This window comes from Liolophura sinensis, chromosome 1 (assembly GCF_032854445.1).
Source record: "Liolophura sinensis isolate JHLJ2023 chromosome 1, CUHK_Ljap_v2, whole genome shotgun sequence".
NCBI lineage: Eukaryota > Metazoa > Mollusca > Polyplacophora > Chitonida > Chitonidae > Liolophura > Liolophura sinensis.
The window spans coordinates 31,994,059-32,014,929 of NC_088295.1; the positions used below are offsets into that span (position 1 = coordinate 31,994,059).

The 20,871-nt window shown below is 39.5% G+C and overlaps 1 protein-coding gene across 1 annotated transcript in view; it reads right to left on the minus strand.

Annotated features, from left to right (window-relative positions):
• Nucleotides 1-9,700: 9,700 nt before the first annotated feature.
• LOC135470214 (gamma-tubulin complex component 2-like) overlaps nucleotides 9,701-20,871 on the minus strand; it is a 37,257-nt gene continuing 26,086 nt past the window's right edge. The window contains exons 26-31 of the mRNA XM_064749030.1: nucleotides 16,204-16,378; nucleotides 15,604-15,747; nucleotides 14,826-14,957; nucleotides 14,031-14,194; nucleotides 13,117-13,202; nucleotides 9,701-10,344 (exon numbers count right to left, since the gene is read on the minus strand). Coding sequence (XP_064605100.1) covers nucleotides 10,238-10,344; nucleotides 13,117-13,202; nucleotides 14,031-14,194; nucleotides 14,826-14,957; nucleotides 15,604-15,747; nucleotides 16,204-16,378 — 808 coding nt within the window. The 3' untranslated portion in view covers nucleotides 9,701-10,237. The remainder of the gene's footprint in view (nucleotides 10,345-13,116; nucleotides 13,203-14,030; nucleotides 14,195-14,825; nucleotides 14,958-15,603; nucleotides 15,748-16,203; nucleotides 16,379-20,871) is intronic.

Below are 20,871 nucleotides of genomic sequence, written 5' to 3' on the forward strand. Positions count from 1 at the left end.
AGAAAACTAAAACTTTACTTTTAAATTAACGGTAATGTCAAATGTGTTTGTTTTGGAATTAGTCCGTGACTCCAAACAAGGTCTGAATCACCACTTAGATTTCAACACACAATCAACTCCTTACAGAAGAGAGAGACCATCAAGCAGATCATCATCTGACGTCAAACTCCCATGACCCTACTCCGACAACTTCATACATCCCTAAGTCACCTTCCGAAATCCCATACTTCGAAAACATTACATAGTTCAGCCAAGTGTCACATTTTCATATCCAACCAAAATAAACAATCACAAAATAGTTGTGACTATGTAAATCTTTACTTTCGCTCTGTTTGCTTACAAGCTACGGTACGCAATGATCGACTAGTTTCCGTTCAACATAAACCTTATCCATTTCTTAAATGTTACCCATCCTATCATATACCGTCTGTGAAAAAGAACCATTGAAATCTTCGCTAAATCACACAGAGAGAGCAGAATTTGGACATTCACATCCATTTCAACCGGAAACACTTGAAACCAGATATTTCCCAGAAATAAGGAAATATCAGTGGAAGCAGGCCAACAATTCTATCACTGTGTTAAGATGGGTGCTTCATTTGCTATCCTTATCACTGTGCTTAGTTTCCCGATTCACGTGCTGTTCTGTCAATGTGGTTAGGTTTCAGATTCACATGTTATTTTCTTACTGTTGTTTGCTTCCCGATTCTAATGCTATTATATCACTGGGCTTAGGCTTCTGATTCACACAGTGCTCTGTCAGTGTTTAGATTCCAGATTCACATCTATTCTATCACTGTGTTAAATTTTTTTATTTACGTGCTATTCTATCAGTGGGCTTAGATTTGTGATTCACATGCCATTGTATCACTGTGTTTAGCTTTGTGATCCACGTGCTATTCCATCGCTGGGCTTAGGTTTGTGATTCACGTGGTATTCTGTCATTGTGTTTAGTTTTGTGATTCACGTGCTGTTCTATCGCTGGGTGTAGGCTTGTGACTCACGTGCTATTCTGTCACTGGGCTTAGGCTTGTAATCTACATGCTGAACCCTGTTGTTTGAATCTTTAAAAACCTACTGCGGTAAGAACATGAATTGTCTGTCAACTCAATTCAGAGAAAAAAATTTGACGGAACTCGCGGTAATCGTGGCAATATTGTTAAATACTTAGGATAAAGGTCTTGATTTGGAAAAGATACATGGTTTATTTCCAGTTTGCCAAGTCATGGGGTTGTAACATAAGTTTCTGATTTGCGCCAGTTTCACATTCAAGACAATAGTCATCTTTTATTAATACCCGGTTTTTCATGCAAACCATAACTAATGAAACATTAAAGTGTAATGAGCGGTTAAGCCACACATGTGTCCCGTTCCTGAAGGTCACAATTTAGGAACTTCTGCGATGACGTGGACATGACGTCAAGCCATTCAGAACGCTCATCACTTGGGTATAGAAACAATCAAGTCTCATCAAGCATTTTAGATTCTCCCTTCTATGCTGACCCTACCTTATCCAGACTCTGTAATTTCGCAGCATTGATCTTTAGAGCCATTGGCTATAATTTATAATGTGTAAACAACACACACACACACGCACACGCTCCCGGCCACCCACCCATAGTTCATCACGTTATTCGCTCAGTTATTATCAGTCTGTCTTATATGTATGTATGTACGCACGTATGTTTTGAGTTTTACGGTCTGTCATATGACGACGTTATAGGTGTGTGTACATACAGTGTATCTTCTTGTTGCAGGGCGAGTCCGCCAAGGTGCTGCCACCACTAAAGTATCATACCGAAAATACCACACGATACCCAGTCACATTATAGACACCAGGCCAAACACTCCTGTTTCTTGCTGTAAACTCTCAGTGCTGAATGCCAGGCGAGGCATCAACAAGTACCATTTTTGAAGTCTTTGACATGACCCGACCAGGGCCTTTATCTTGTAAGCTATCATATTTCATATCGTATAGTTGTATAAGTCATTGTAAAAAGAAAAAAATAGCTTCCTTTGAATGTTTGCTTAAATGCCAGATTTCACAGTAGGAATTATAACTGAAATAGATTCCCTAGCATAAACTTGGTCATGGTTACATTTTATACTGAAACAAAACGTATATTTCGGGATGTAATTCTTGAAATATACGTTTGGGGGTATAATAAGCATTGCTTTTTTTTTTTTTTTTTGCTTTCGATGTTTATTCATTCACCTGTCGCTGAAGTGACCAGATAACCGTTTTTTGTCAAAATATAGCTGAATTCGCTGAATTCGAGGTCTTACATTCATTGGAGTTCTTTATGTAAATGTCCATGTGTGCCCAAATCTGGTCGTCAGTGCTAAGCCATTACCACACGCATATGTATGCTGGTCAGCGTGGTAGGACCTACCATTAGCCTACCGTCGTTGGACTTTCCCATTTCCTTACCGAGCATAGACAAGAGCGGATATGGAGGGCGAGGTATTTTTCAAAATCTTCACTCACAGGAAATGTAGCCTACATGTGTCTGTAGTAAATCTCCTTGATGTCACGGTCTCGTCGTGTACAAATTGACCATAATGGAATCAAGATGAAAATTTCACACTCGTTTACCCTTGTCGTCAACGCCTACATTGTGTTTGTACTCTACTTATTGCTTGCCCTTAGGAAGTCGACTATGATATATCACTGTCATTGTTACAGAGGGGGTCTATATTAAGTTTATCCGCAGCAAAACCAAGACAGAAAAAGTCAGTAGGCTTCCACTAGTCGGAATGTAAAACCTGCATAACACTCTACATCTACACTCACTGAACAAAGTAACTGTGCACAAATATATTGTTCTTCGTTCGAATACATACTTTTCTATTACCCGTATATATGTCTTTTATCCACTTATGATCGAACAACCATCTATTATCAATGAGCAGACAAAAAGTAGTCGTTCAAGTCACGTCGCTAACGTGTTTTCAAGGTCATTGACAGAGGAAGAATCAAAATGTAGGCTGGCAACCTAGGTAACGACGTGCGCGCAACCCAATCTCCTGCAGACGATTTCCTACAGTTTTGGCGTTTATGCAACGATGGTCTGGGATGATTCGAGCGGTTTCTATGTTTGTAAGCTGTTTCAAACGAATCAACTGATCATGTGCAGGAGTCGTTAAATCGTGGACGAAAAATTCCATGGCGTCGGGGCGAGCGCTGTTATGGTCTCCGTGACAATGCATCCGCTTCGCGACATGTTGCCGCGTTAATCCTGCGGCAAGTATACCAACTGCCAGATGACGTTCCTTTAACGTCAGTCCTGGCAAGACACCGCCATGCCTTTAATACTAAATGGGTGAACGTTTGCAATGGCTCACGTGTGACAATCCAATGACACACAAAACTGGATATCAGAGTCTTTGAATACAATATTCACCACGTGGCAAAAGTGTCACGTTGTCCATGTCCTTCATGTAACGCTTAATTTATTGTGTGCATGCGTTTTCCGAGTTCGCCCATAACGAATATTAATGTAGGATGTACTTGTAAAATCTTCACACGACCGACATCAAACAGACCTGCCAGGTCTAGCCCTATTGCTTAGAACGAAAGAATAATAGGGTCTGAAAAGTTCTGCAATGTATGTAAATCTTTCCCATTTACATGCATACCTTCCTTTAGCTATGGAATGAATAATACATATAAGAGGCATACAATTCAGCCTACGCCGCATGATAGATATGAATTCTTTTTCAGCAATGATTGCATACACTAGTTAATTCATAATACCAGGGAGTTCAATATTGAACTGATTCCAAGGCTTGGAATGTATAATGTTGGTGCATCAAATCGGTCCAAACATACTTTCCTACATATTATATAATTTAATGTTTATTGATTCTAGTTTATACACACAAATGAATTCAGCTTGGAGCCTGTGAATTAATTCCAGCCAATCAAAGTAGTCATAGTTTAACCAATCAGATAGCCTGGATGCTGTCTAAAACAGCCAGTAGTTTCACAGTATTTTCAGCCAATAATATTTCAGTAGCAGTGTTGCAGCCAATAGATCTAGAGTGGCCTGATGGGTCTAGTACAGTTTTCAGAGCACATGGTTCCATCAGCCAGTTGCAGTCTGCATGTGAGGATCCACTTTGTCTCCTGCACTAAGCATTCCATCGCCACTGCTGCTTATTTGTGGGTTACTGCTGGACTGGCAAACGTAACCTTTTCAATGCCACGAATGCTTTAACTGAACAGATCGTTAAGAAAAGATAGATGTAAAACGACGCACATACATGTAATGCCGGTAATGCGCAAGTTGACTTTGTGGCAGGCTACAAAAAATTTTCTTAAGCTTGACAAACAATACCAAACCAATGTCTATGAGTTACAGGTACTTGCCCGCAGCAACAAATGCGTCTTCGTGCCTTCACCTCCCCTCAAGGATTTGGTCATGACTTAAATCGGGCAGTCGAGGAAATTTGAAAGGGAGCTATCCGCGACAAAACACATCAAGTCTACAGAGCTGGAATAGACACTTTCCGGCACTTCCTGGCTGGTTATGGTTTTCGGAGGGGTAGAGGAAGTTTACATCTGATTGACGAAGACAAGCTTGTTTTCTTTGTGACCTATTGCTCTAAAATGTCGAGATTGAAGTTTTGTACAATCAATGCGTACTTGGCAGGGAAACGTTTTGTTTATATCAGAACAGGTTTTCCTAACCCTATGGTAAACGAGCAGCAGCTGCCTCTATGTTGTTTGCATATCATACTAAATGGTATTAAAAGACTGCAAAACAGCAACACCAAGACAAGACCACCTATAACCTATCAGGTCCTATGTCAAATGCACACCATTGTAGGAAATAGTTCTAGCGGCTTTACTCAATATACTAATCTGTTAATGCAATCTGCAACAGCAGTGGCGTTCATTGGCTTTATGAGATGTGGGGAGCTAACTGCAAAGGGAGCTGGCTCCAGTCCTAAGTTAAATATCACCTTAGGTGATTTCAGATGGCTGACAAGCACAACACTTGTACAATTCGTCTAAAGATGTCCAAAACAGACAGATTTCTCGAAGGCACAGAAATTGTTTTTCACAAGTCAGAGGGCATGATCGTTCCAGTTACTGCAGTTTTGCGATCTGAGACAAACACAACATGCATGCACACATTCATTCCAGCCACTGTTTCTTATCACTCACACCAGGTCCGTTTTAGCTTTGCTAGGTTTACAAGATGATTTATAATCTAGGCACTCATACAGAATAGGAGCAGCCACCAGTTCGGCTCATGCTGGTGTGTAGGGTCATATGATGCAAAAGCTGGGTAGGTGGAAGTCTTCATGTTATATCCGGAGCGCCGAGTCCGACAAGACAAACGCATTATCTCAAATGTGTGTTCAACTGACACCATGCAAATACGTCAATGATCGTTATCATTTGTCATGTTAGTCATGTACTCATATTTGCCAGTTTTGATTTAGTACAATTTATTTGTACATTGTCATGTGTGCGTAGTTATTGTTATTAATAATCAATTTATTGCTAATGAATTTTGCTGAAATTCGTTAGAGAAATATATCTTTTACAAGGCTATAAGGAAGTATATGTCACAGGTAATGTGATATTACCCAGTTCATGCTATGGCAACGATACTTGTCTCCTGGACTGCTGTCCAAGAATATTCTATCATGGACGAAGTCTAAGTAATTGCATATTACAAGCGAGTTCCTTAACTGACCTCAATTATGTCAATGATCATTATTGTTCGTAGTATTAGTCAGGCATTATTAATCAGTACTTTTTGATACAATGCATATTAACTTGTTTCCCTGTCAAGTATGCATGGACATATTGAGGCAGTAATGGTCACAGTTTGCTTTCTCTTATGTTGCTTATTCGTCGGAGTATGGTTACGTGAACAGTTTTCACTATAGATCATAATGATGAACTTCAGATTCTGTACTGAGCATTTTCACAGTTAGGTTCAGTTGTGCTTGCAAATACTCAATTACATTCATATGCAACCAGTTGTATTATTATAATAAAATAAAATAAAAAAAGATTTCCTTTCTTGGGGGATCGTTGTCACTTCTCTGCGATTAATCTTGCACCAAATAATATTTCAGCAATATTCTTTACAAGGAAGAAAAATTTTGTCATTGTTTTTTTGCATTACACTTCGATATACAGTAGTGTGAACGCGCTATTCATATTGTATGATCTTTGAGCTGTCTGAGCAATAACATGGACCAAGTAATAGCATTTTACAGGTGAACCTCTGTTCACAACTACTAACATAAGTGAACCGCTTTTCACAAGCAAGAGCAGGGACCGCTGTCCTATATACTAACATGCGAAAGCGCTGTTCACAGTCATTTACTAACATGGACCGCCGAACAAAGTTGTTCACAAACTCGTTCACAAACTCTTACTCTCATTAGGATGTGGACCTACCAAAGTTCACTTATCGGACATGCATTTGTATTCATTTCTCATATCATGATCATTGTTACCTTTTCAGTTTTGCATGCCGGCTCATCTGCATCTCCATGCCAAAGTATTCAACTATAATAAAGATGCTAAACGTACTTCATTTTTTTTTTTGTATATAATCTATTTTTACAATTCTTAAACATATACGAGTTTGAAATAAAATATCAGTATTGATATCGTTAATCAATGCTAAAAAATGACCGTTGTTTATTTGATGCAGTTTTGGACCTTTTCAAGTGGAGATTTTGGGATGAACGAAGTTGTGCCCCAGAACACAATCTGCCTAGTATTTGTATTTTGATACTTCGAACATTTGTTCAAAAGGGTTTTTCGGGTTCACAACCTCCTTCATGGTTAAAACTATGACAACTCCATGACAAACTGATGTTAGACCCGTTTTGCCGCTATACAGTGCGATGCTTAACGAGTGTATCAACGTTGTCTATGCTCTGTCTGTCAAGAAGTCGGGGTTCAAGTCCGGATAGGTGATTACCATGTGTGTGTGCGTTTTTTTTTAATTTTTAGATAAATGCATAATTTTTTAAAGATATCAGATTTATTTTCATGTTGATTCGGAAAATGCATATGTTCACAGTCCATACACGGAAACACCTGTTTGTCTGATAACCCTGTTCTCAGTTTGTTGTCAGCCGATGACTGATAGCGCACACGAAGACATGTCGATGGCGTTCAGTGTGTGGATGACTAAATTCCCACCTTTCCGCCTCACCTCCTTTCGTCGGGTAACAGTTCCAGATGCATATCCAGCTTATCCTAGGTCAAGCGATAAAAGGGCAAACTTAACAAGCACTTCTCAGTTCTTTGGCCTGCTATACCTCTGGCAGCTACCACAGCACATATAACGCATTTAAACAATAGATCCTGGCTGTCAATAGATAGAAGATAGAAGATTGGGGGGGGGGGGTGTAGCCAGTGTCAGTAAGACTGATCAGAGAGAGAGAACAGACAGTAACAACAAAGCCATCCATCAGGAGTTTCTACTTCCCCATGAATTACGTGTTATCCACTATCAATGGCGCCTTCTTGGCTTTCACAGGTTCGTACGTGGAGATTTGCCATTTTTGGAAATTTGCCAGAGGGAAGTAATCAACTTACAGGTACATCTGCACACACATTTGGTGAAAGTATCTCTAAGTTAGAACCTAGCCATCAGATCTTAACGAAACACATCTTCTGTGTATCACAATCTTGATATACTAGTATCCCTAAACAATCCACTGATGTAACTACTTTTCTCACAAGTTATCCTACATCCTTCGTGTGAAGTGACGAAGTCAATTGGAACGTTTGACGAGCAATGTTTTTTTTCTACATTCACGAATTACAAGTTTGACAATTGAATTAGATGTCCTGCCTACAATATATCGGCTGTTTGCCCAACACCACTGAAAAATGTTGACTTCTTCATTCTTTAATGCTACGAGCATTAATGTTTAAGAATTTTTTTAGAACTGGCGTTATAGGTTATTTTGTAAATGACGCCTGCGTGTGATCATCGACTTGGAACGCCCCTTTAGGGTTAACGAGTGATATTACGAGTGTGGGACTTCACGCTTATATTTATACCATATTTCTAATCTCTGCAAGCAGATGAAACATTTTAAAACCCTTGTCGATTTACACCGATTTATAGGCTAGGACACGTATCTGATCACAACCAATTTTGCTTCGAAAATTATTACTATGACACTTAAAAAAATTACACTAGTATGCATTACCATACCTATTCTTAATACCTATTCCAACTTTTAATACCTGGTGTCGGAACTGCGTTCCTGTGCCTGTACTGTGCTTATTACACGCACCTTGGACCAAAAACGTTCAACAAATCAGCTAACGCCCCATTTGTTTACTCAATAATATGCACAGGGTAATGACCACCTAATAAGTATCAGCTGAACTTGAGAAGTTATTTACTCGTCAGAAACAAGCCTTTTGAGAGTATCGTGGAATTCAGCGTTTATCATTACATGTATATGAAAAGCCAAACACATTTCCATCTTTTGACCATAAGCAGTCACGATCACATTACGTATGTTTGTACGAGGGCTTCTGTCGAAAGTCTACTAGCCCTTGATAAAAGACATCTCAAGTTCTAAATCAACAATGGCCGGTTCTACTGCTGGATTAGGCCAGGACGATTGTGAGTATCTGGCGAGCTGTAGTGGTTTCCTAGCAGTTCTTATCAACCCTTGCTAGCCTGACAGTTGTCATGCGAGTGAAGTACGCTTCAGTAAAACACTAATGTTAATTCAACAAACAGCGCGAATACCTTTTCTCTGTCTTTCGTCTGATCTAAATTTCCAAACGCTTCAAATGGCGTCGTGTTCAAAACGTTAGACACCAAGGCAATAATCTTGCCAAGATGATTTGGTTCTCACACTCCATTAGGCTCTGGGCTGGAATGTCCTCTTTCCATTCTTCGCCGATTACATCTAATCAGGAACAGCCTGTGGTCCCTATGTGAGACGCTCAGGCAGTATTGCCTAAAACTGATCAATAAAGCATTCCGGTCAACCGTGCGAGGTTTTACCCATAGATATCGCTGTATCTCCCAGCTACAGAGCCATACAAAACCATATTACACATTCCTCACTGACGGGGAGTGAAATTCGACAAGATCGCACAGGCTTTTTCCAATATTTTGGCAAGCCAACGCGGTCCGTCTTATCCACAAAACCAGAATGGCATCCAAGATAACGTTGTGGGAACCAGGGGGATTTAAAAAGTGATAGTCTCGCCACTGGCCGAAGATGAAATAAATCACCATGCATGTTATCAGCACATGCCAATTCCACTTTGATAAATTGAACAGTATAGCCGGGTGTTCAGGGATAAAACCTGCTTAGAATACGTGCCCTGCACAGTGTGTTGTGTAAGAGACAGTGATTTACCGTATGTCAAAGAATATAACGTCAATTTACTATATGCACTTAGCGTAAAAGACAAGTTAAAACTGCGCGAGATTTGCTTCCAGTTTCATAAGGTCATAACTGTACTACGGGTTCATAATTTTTTACTTATGGGTAAAATTATGGGTTTAAATCTTCGGTGCGAATTTATCTCCAAGTCACAAGAGACTTCCTGAAATTGGTTCCAGACATGACATTTAACTCTCGAAACGTAAGTTACTACATAGATACACTTTCAATCAACGTCTTTGAGAAAATGGCATCACATTTCAATTTAATACATAGAAATGCTGTATAGTGTTGGCAACCAACAGCACAAAAGATCAAAAAATCTAGGACCAGATATATACATTGGCATCAGAAGAGAGAAACCACCACGCCTCTACTCCAACAACTCCATTCACTCTTACCATTTTCTTTCAGCTTTCACACTACAAAACTTTACATAATCCAGCAAAATTAGCATTTTTTCATCTGTATTGCATGGTGAACTAACATCAGTTATCAATAAAAGAAAAGAAGAGTTTGTATGCTCTTCCCTTCTTTACCAATTTAAACAAGTTCCAACACACAACGATCCTTTTGCTTGTACTATACATAACTTATTTACACAACAAACCAATCCATCTGACAAATGGCAGGAAAAAAAAACAAGCCAGCGAAACTCCTTTGCATAGATCAAACGTGATGTGTAATGATAGATTCATAGATTTGATGCTTTGTAAGCATTTAGGCCCCAGGCACTTCAGGTATACTTGATAAAACTCAGCACCTATCAAATAAAATGTCTGTGGCCAAGTTGCATACAAAAAGAGGGACAAAGTGTGTACTGGAGGTCTCAGCCATCCTCGCCACCTTTAGACTGATGAAATCCTGGCACAAGTCGGGCTGAATCTGGCCTCTGTGTGGTGAACGAAGCAGGCCTTGTACTCGACTGTCCTGAATCTGGGGAGAGCAATTTGGAAATTTACATTACATGTAAACACAAAAACAAAGTGACCTGCTGTATTTTTCCACATTATTACAGTTGGATTTATTTATTTAACTGACAGGTGTTTTACGCAGTACTCAAGACTATTTCACGTACACGGCGGCGACCAGCATTATGGTGGGAGGAAACCTGGCAGAGTCCGGGGAAAACCCACGAACCATTACAGTTGGATCTTTCTTTTTAAAATGTACATTTCTTTTCAAGGGATATATGGTACGGGAGGTAGTGTCATTAAAACTTCATTGCTTCGCTAGTATCAATGGTATCAGATAAACGTAAGTTTAGTCTAACAGGAAGTATTTCACGGACATTAATGTACAACACGACTGGGCAAGTTAACTCGACCGAAGGGAAAAGGTTAGATTCACCAACAATTACATTCAGATTTTACCTTACAATACATACATCTGTTCAGATATACATGTCGGTTACTCCTTGTTTACACTGTACGAACCTATTTCTTTCAAACTGCGACTGACATTTACTCATGGTTTGAATGTTTTATGTGAGAAATATCCATTCCAGCTTCATTTCAACCTTGAATTTTACAAAAAAGGAAATATTAAAAGGTCACAGGGAGGCAATGTGAATGAATCTGGATTTTTTTTTTTCATGTGAAAGAAGTCCGCCGCTCTTCATTTGTTTGATCTTAAGATACCATAGCCCTTGTTAAGTAAAGGTTTGATAATGGTATAGAAGCACCATCCGCGGACCCTGACAGTCTGGTATCATCTTAGCTCGCTTACATTTAATTTTCACTGGAAATCCCAAAGGAATTAATAGAACTGTTTCGATTAAATAATATGTGAATTTCAGTAAATATAACCAAATCAAATATGCCTTATATACAGAACATTTATGTTATAATCAATAATGCTTGTTAGAATAAGAATCTTGGAGATAAATTAAAATGGTTTTGTTTAATGTATGGCCTCTATTTATCCGTCAATAATTACAAATTCCTCATGGGTTATTTGAGGGCTGCGTGCTATATTTTGTCCCTGTTTACTGCTGAGGACTGCTGAAATACTGTCAGTAAAACCTAGCCTTTGTCAACAGGTAAGTAAAAAGATTAAGTACTTATGAAGACTTAGCAGAACGACTATTTAGTCCTTCTTGCAAGGCACATGGAACCGCTTTGGGTAACTCTTGAAGTCCCTATAGGCAACAGACCAAAGAAAAGTACAATAACTATACACAAACCATTTTTCACCTTATTTGACACTTTCCTCTGAAAATTTTATCTTCTTCAGGGTGGTTTAATGGCTCTCTGGATTCTATAGCTGTGACAGCTTTTTTGACTTTATGATTCCTTGGCTTTATGAAATATTATATACAGATCCAATAAGTTCTAATGCATCTTGTTTACTGGGTGCAATCTAAGTTTGGAAGCTTAAATGTGTGACTGAGTACACTTTCAAAGGAAGCTACAGTTCAACTTGGTTTCATCAGTTTGCACTTTTATCCTTGCTTAAGGCTCCTTTATTTAAGGCCACACTTTTGTTTCTACCTTATCACAAACATCAAAGACACTAAACTCCTCTGAGGTTTTACAGCTGTCAGTAAATTAATAGTATTGCTGGTGGAGCAGCATAGTGCTGACTGAAGGTTTGCACTCAGGACTATTTCCACCTCACAAAGTTCCAATACGCTGCCTAAAACATTATCCTCAGGGTTTTTTTTTTTTGACACGGCAATAATGTTAAGGTGTGAAATATATTGACTGTGACTTGTCTGGACGATGAAAATCCCTCCTGCCTGGTTGTGGTGCCTTAGTGTCAATAAACCGTTAATGGTGCTTATGTCTTCTACCAATATAACATGCAAGTATGTTTGTCATATGTGTGAAGTTTTATCTGTACCTTGCCAAAGTCTGGGGTTGTAATATCCAGATTTCCTACCCCAATAAAACTGACTGCCATCTTGTGAGACAATAATCATTAAGTAAGGTTTTAACGAAGAATGAAATAAATTAAATAATTATGAAAATATGTACTTGTATCAGAGAGAGACATATCCCTGATGTACATGAATCTCAGATGACAATCCCTTACATGTATCTGAGAGAGATATACACCTCATGTATCTCTGATGACAACATTTATGATAGTATCAGAGAGATATACACATGAGATATCTCTTGATGATCATGGCTTATCTCAGGTATCTCAGAGTGATACACCCGTGATGACCATGGCTTACATGTATCAAAGATAGATACATCTCTGATGCATGTACCTCCAATGACAATGGCTTACTTGTATCAGAGAGATATACACCTGATGTATCTCTGATGACAATGGTTTACATTTATGATAGTATCCGAGAGATATATACCTGATATATCTCTTGATGATCATGGCTGCCAGGTATCTCAGAGTGATACACCCATGATGACCATGGCTTACATGTATCAAAGATAGATACATCTCTCTGATGCATGTATCTCTGATGACAATGGCTTACTTGTATCAGAGAGGGATATACACCTGATGTATCTCTGATGACAATGGTTTACATTTATGATAGTATCCGAGAGATATATACCTGATATATCTCTTGATGATCCTGGCTGCCAGGTATCTCAGAGTTATACACCCGTGATGACCATGGCTTACATGTATCAAAGATAGATACATCTCTGATGCATGTATCTCTGATGACAATGGCTTACTTGTATCAGAGAGGGATATACACCTCCTGTACATCTTGTAAAACTGACTCACCTATACTAGAAAGAGATGAATCCCTCATGGATCTCTCTAATGACATGGCCTCTAGTTTAGATGTATAAAAGCCATTGAAATCCAACCTGCACAACAGAAAAAAAATAATGTCAACTACGGATGGTGCAAGAAATATGAATGGAGACAGAATTGCCTGAAGACATTCAATCCATGCAGAGACTGTTTCCTGGCATTTGTGCACTGCATGTATAGTACAAAAAGTCCATTACCTACAACTATGCAACTTCCCCATAGCTAATCTCCACAGCACATTACACGTGTTACATCTTAGGTGGAAACTGCGAACTGAATCATGGGAAATCTAACTGTAAACGGCTGCAACAAGAGCTGGTCACACCTTAAAACCAAAACTGAATCATTGCTGCTATGCAGATAATAACCCATTGACCCTTTCTATATTTCCAAGCAACTGTAAAACAATCACTATCAACGACACCGTTGTCCTTTTACAAAAGTTTCCATTGTCGTAATTTTTAAGGTCTATTTCGACACAAATGTGTTTGGAACCCATCAGCAATTTCTCAAACGTTTGCTGCACAATAGAGAAAAAGAAAAATACATAACTGCACTGATATGTCACACACTGTGCTAGAGATGGAAGAAAAGCGTAAACTGCCATGGAGACTAGCTATAGAAAAGTCACATACTTCTGGGTAATGGACTTCTGATAGTATCTATTCACATCTCACTGACTCCCCAACTCACAATACACACGCCTTATTAAAAATATAGTAACTAACAGTCTGTTGCAATACAAAACTGTAATGTGTGAATAAATGAAAAGCAACAAGAACATAGATAGATGCACTATTCACCTACAAAATCAGATCAAGCTCTTTTACCCAGTACATGTATAACTTTAGGTTTGATCTGCTATAACTTACACTACTCACCTGTACAGAATGTTCAAAAGCTTGTGTTCACTACCACAGCTACTAAAGTCCATTATTTTGTCCAGCAGCTCCAGCAATAGCCGAGAGAAGTTGGTATCAAAATTTAGGATAGTCCGCTCAAAATTCTCACTTCCAGCCAACTGATCCACATGCTCTGATACAACCTGACGGCACAGAAAACAGTGAGTCAGGAGGTATGTATGTATGCTTGGAGTTTAATGTCGTACTTAACAATTTGACTACAAGGGCGACCAGAGAGTAAATCAGCACCTGCATTGGTGAGAGACTCCAGGTTCATTGTGCGATGCTGGCAAACTAACCACCTGGGGCACAGAGGCCCCCACATGTAAAATTGAGTCACACTGATATACCCCCCCCCCCTCCGTGCAGCTGTGAGAAAGTGAGAATATCCAGTAATATATGGTATTTATTTATCTGACTGATGTTTTAACCCCATAATGAACAGTTTCTTTTGCTTAAAGGACGAAGCTTTGGTTAGTTCAAAGGAAAGCAGAGTGCCTAATATCTGCTGAATTAGGACACATCCGCAGCAGTCACATCTGGCTTCAAACACACTACAAGTGCTTTAATGGTATAAAAGGAGCTGACAAACTGCAGGAGGGCCTGATTATCTGATCACATGTGGACCCACAGCACATATAACAGTTGCTAAGACCACGCTTGTAATTTTCAAATCATTTTCATCAATGAAGTTTTTGGCTCCATGCTGCTGCTTCCTCTGTTACAGCAGTGTGCCATGCTAGGCAATTACTGGCCCACCTAAAGCTGTTGTACCTTTCTGGTCATCTTGTTTTTGTCTGGGTCCTGCTTCCTCTCCCTCAGGGTGGGCTCTGCCAGACCCTGAAGTGTGGCCACTCTGGTTAGGTCCCCTCCCTCCAGTTCCACACTGGTGCTCTGAGTCAGCCGCTGAGAAGACCCAATACATGACCGCCATTAACATAAGGGTAAAACATGAATCCACTGGATATTACAGCAGCATTTCATTCATATGTCTATAGTTTAATACGCTAAAGTGAGGATTATCTTATACACCTAATAACCCTCTCCATGTAAATTTATTTCAATATTTACTTATTTATTTGATTGGTGTTTTACGCCGTACTCTAGAACATTTCACTTATACGATGGCGGCCAGCATTATGGTGGAAGGAAACCGAATAGAGCCTGGATAAAACCGCCCTGTGGCCGAAGGGGATCTTAACCTGTACACAAACCGGGATAATACAGTATAACCTCCTTACCAAGATTAAGAAGATATCAAAATCAATGCTCTCATTACTGCATCAGATCTTTCCCCTTATTGCCAAGGTGACCATCAAAGCTTCAAAGTGCTTCAGTCACAGTGTTAAGAAAAAGCAACTTTTACAATCTCCTGAAATTGTGTTTATCCTGAACATAAAAGAAATGTTTACCAACAGAAAATATTTACCAAAGATGTTTATCAAAAGAAAGTGTGTTCCAAACAAAGATTTTTTTGTCAAAGAAAAATATTGACCACAGAAAGTAGTAAGCACAGAAAATATTGAGCAAAGGAAAACACTTAGCCACTCACCTGAGCACAGTTACAAAAGGTTACACAGACCATCATCAGTTTGTGGACAATCTTCAGCAGATCAGGGTTGGTCAGCATGCAGTCCTTGAGACAATTGTTCAGGAAGTCAGTGTGACACTCCAGAACATCATCCACATTTGTTACCTGTCACACACAACATTAGTTTTGTCCGCTATACAGGAAGATTCAAATGCCAGCGTATTTATCTCAAGCCTCATACGTCAGAAACTAAATGCAAGTCTTAAAGACTCTACAATATGTCTGACTATTTTCTTCAATATTGCTGAGAAATCAACAGAAGAAGTGAAAATTTATAAAATACCATCTACGAAATATTTTGTCCTGAGCCTTGATGTCCAATAAGTTTCTTATTTAGTTTCTATATGAACCAATACCATAACACTGAAAGCTAGAAAAACCTAATATTAAATAGCAGACATTATGCAAAGTAATGCTAATTTCACATGCTGATTCATCAGCTGATTTTCCACACCCCTGTGTGTGTATATGTGGTGTTAAATACATGTCTACATGTCTTATACACTCTAAACTACATCTACTTACTTTCTATCAATATGCAAAGACTTAACGCACACTTACTTCATCCAGGTTTGTCTGGAAGAGATGCCAATTGGGCTCCACCACCTCAAACATCATGTAATACTCAAAGTTCTGGACAAAGTTCAGCATTCTCTGTCGCAGAGCAAACGCTGACGAGTACCATCGTGAAGATCGTAAACTGTACATCTTAGCAGCCTTATTCCCCATCCACACACTATAAAAACACACAACAGGTAAACTGTACATCTTAGCAGCCTTATTCCCCATCCACACACTACAAAAACACACAACAGGTAAGCTGTACATCTTAGCAGCCTTATTCCCCATCCACACACTACAAAAACACACAACAGGTAAACTGTACATCCTAGCAGCCTTATTCCCCATCCACACACTACAAAAACACACAACAGGTAAACTGTACATCTTAGCAACCTTATTCCCCATCCACACACTACAAAAACACACAACAGGTAAGCTGTACATCTTAGCAGCCTTATTCCCCATCCACACACAACAAAAACACACAACAGGTAAACTCTACATCTTAGCAGCTTTATTCCCCATCCACACACTACAAAAACACACAACAGGTAAGCTGTACATCTTAGCAGCCTTATTCCCCATCCACACACTACAAAAACACACAACAGGTAAACTGTACATCTTAGCAGCCTTATTCCCCATCCACACACTACAAAAACACACAACAGGTAAGATGTACATCTTAGCAGCCTTATTGCCCATCCACACACTACAAAAACACACAACAGGTAAGCTGTACATCTTAGCAGCCTTATTCCCCATCCACACACTACAAAAACACACAACAGGTAAGCTGTGCATCTTAGCAGCCTTATTCCCCATCCACACACTACAAAAACACACAACAGTTAAACTCTACATCTTAGCAGCCTTATTCCCCATCCACACACTACAAAAACACACAACAGGTAAACTGCACATCTTAGCAGCCTTATTCCCCATCCACATGCTACAAAAACACACAACAGGTAAGCTGTACATCTTAGCAGCCTTATTCCCCATCCACACACTACAAAAACACACAACAGGTAAGCTGTACATCTTAGCAGCCTTATTCCCCATCCACACACTACAAAAACACACAACAGGTAATAAAATAACCCACCTGATATACCAAGTTAAAGGCTCAAATAACACGTTGAATTTATAAACGTAATTCATGCATATGACAGCAGTATCAATCTGTAATACATTGGTGGAGTATTGTAGGTGGAGAAAACTGGAGTGCCCCGCATAAACCACCGACCCACATGTGTCATACACATATGCACACTATTTTGGTGGAAGACAAGTGGTCTTAAATGGAACTGGATCGGCAAATCCCATAGTTAAACTGATTTATTTGGTTTGTGTTTTACGCATTTCTATAAGGCTCCAGGATCATCGCACTGCTCTCACATACCATAAGCCAACCGACCTGAAGACCCCCCCCACTTCCCACCCAACCAACTCACACGCACATACCACCCCCCACCCATCATCCCTCGTCATTTTAAATAACTCCAACATCACGCAAATAACCCATGCATATTTATCATTCTGAATGATATATTGCTCCTCTGGCTTTATTTTAGATAAATAACCTGACAAAGAAAGAAATTGAGAATCCCAGGTATATTTGCAACACGCTACCCTATAAATTTGTGTTTTGTCATGGGAGTACTGGAGCCTGCGATGCAAACCTACATAATATTAACCTGTGTTTTGTCAAGGGAGAACTGGAGTCTGCAATGCAAACCTACATAATATTAACCTGTGTTTTGTCAAGGGAGAACTGGAGCCTGCGATGCAAACCTACATAATATTAACCTGTGTTTTGTCAAGGGAGAACTGGAGTCTGCAATGCAAACCTACATAATATTAACCTGTGTTTTGTCAAGGGAGAACTGGAGCCTGCGATGCAAACCTACATAATATTAACCTGTGTTTTGTCAAGGGAGAACTGGAGTCTGCAATGCAAACCTACATAATACTGTGAAATACTTAATTTTCACGTGAAGCTAATTTTGCATATTTTCGCGGTCAATAATTTAGCGCAAAAAATAATTCCTGCGAAAAAAATATCCAGTATTGAATCATATACTACAGGTAGTAGTAATAATGAAGTGAAATCTTTGCCAGGGTGTCTGAAGTTGCGCTAAGAAAGCTTGAAGGGCCACCTAAATTTTTTAACACCAGGGAAGGGAAATTATGCTTTAAATGTAAACAAACACTGGTGCTAAGGCTTGGTGGGTATAAAACAAAGTGGGAATTTATTAGTCTTTAGTTTGATCAATCTTCTCCATGCCCATTAAGTGAAGAAAAGTAGATACCAGCATGTGCTGGCTTCTAATGAATGTCGCTCTGATACACGCTATCCCATTGGCTGTGTCTCTCCTGTGGTCCAATGAGTGAGCTTCTAACAAAGTGTGAAGTGCGTACAACAAGCTACAGCAATGTTTGTGGTTTCTGACCTGATACAGAGGACGATTAAAACTGAAAACAATGCAAAACTTACCGTCTTGCTTGATAAAGAATGAGTGACTGGTGCCAATAATGGTGAATTCATACATTTAGCATTGAACTGCTCAAAAGGTGACAGGTCGACAGGTCACTTTGCCAGGTGTTTTTAAGTGCTCATCAATGCTTCAAAAAGAAGTGACAACTATTTGCGTACTGCTCACAGTAGGTGCGAAAGTAATCTTCTAACGTAGTGATAATCCATCCCCCATTGCTTTCATCTCTGATCCCTATAGTGAGGATTAGCCACACCGCAGAAAACAAAGAAGGATTAAAGCCACCCATGATGATACCTGTTTTACGTGCTTGAATAACTTCGGCCATATTATATCTTGGAAAATGTTAAGATTTTAAGATCTGTTTTTCAGTATTCTCTTAAATATGTGAAAATTAATTCCCGCCATTTTTGGGGAGAAAATCCGCAAAAATAAATTTCAGCGAATAATAAGTACTTTACAATATAACCCTGTGTTTTGTCAAGGGAGAACTGAAGTCTGCAATGCAAACCTACACCACATAACCCTGTGTTTTGTCATGGGAGAACTGGAGTCTGCAATGCAAACCAACATAATATAACCCTGTGTTTTGTCATGGGAGAACTGGAGTCTGCAATGTAAACCTACATCATATAACCCTGTGTTTTGTCACGGGAGAACTGGAGTCTGCAATGCAAACCTACTTAATATAACCCTGTGTTTTGTCAAGGGAGAACTGGAGTCTGCAATGCAAACCTACACCACATAACTCTGTGTTTTGTCATGGGAGAACTGAAGTCTGCAATGCAAACCTACACCACATAACCCTGTGTTTTGTCATGGGAGAACTGGAGTCTGCAATGTAAACCTACATAATATAACCCTATGTTTTGTCACGGGAGAACTGGAGTCTGCAATGTAAACCTACACCACATAACCCTGTGTTTTGTCACGGGAGAACTGGAGTCTGCAATGCAAACCTACACCACATAACCCTGTGTTTTGTCATGGAAGAACTGGAGTCTGCAATGCAAACCTACATAATATAACCCTATGTTTTGTCACGGGAGAACTGGAGTCTGCAATGTAAACCTACATCATATAACCCTGTGTTTTGTCACGGGAGAACTGGAGTCTGCAATGCAAACCTAAATAATATAACCCTGTGTTGTCATGGGAGAACTGGAGTCTGCAATGCAAACCTAAATAATATAACCCTGTGTTTTGTCAAGAGAGAACTGGAGTCTGCAATGCAAATCTACATCATATAACCCTGTGTTTTCTCAAGGGAGAACTGGAGTCTGCAATGCAAACCTAAATAATATAACCCTGTGTTTTGTCAAGAGAGAACTGGAGTCTGCAATGCAAATCTACATAATATAACCCTGTGTTTTCTCAAGGGAGAACTGGAGTCTGCAATGCAAACCTAAATAATATAACCCTGTGCTTTGTCAAGGGAGAACTGGAGTCTGCAATGCAAACCAACATCATATAACCCTGTGTTTTGTCAAGGGAGAACTGGAGTCTGCAATGCAAACCTACATAATATAACCCTGTGTTTTGTCAAGGGAGAACTGGAGTCTGCAATGCAAACCTACATAATATAACCCTGTGTTTTGTCAAGGGAAAACTGGAGTCTGCAATGCAAACCTACATAATATAACCCTGTGTTTTGTCAAGGGAAAACTGGAGTCTGCAATGCAAACCTACATGTACATATTAGAACCCTCTGTTTTGTCATGGGAGAACTGGAGTCTGCAATGCAATCCTACATCATATAACTCTGTGTTTTGTCATGGGAGAACTGGAGCCTGCAATGCAAACCTACATAATATAACCCTGTGTTTTCTCAAGGGAGAACTGGAGTCTGCAATGCAAACCTAAATAATATAACCCTGTGCTTTGTCAAGGGAGAACTGGAGTCTGCAATGCAAACCAACATCATATAACCCTGTGTTTTCTCAAGGGAGAACTGGAGTCTGCAATGCAAACCTACATAATATAACCCTGTGTTTTGTCAAGGGAGAACTGGAGTCTGCAATGCAAACCTACATAATATAACCCTGTGTTTTGTCAAGGGAAAACTGGAGTCTGCAATGCAAACCTACATAATATAACCCTGTGTTTTGTCAAGGGAAAACTGGAGTCTGCAATGCAAACCTACATGTACATATTAGAACCCTCTGTT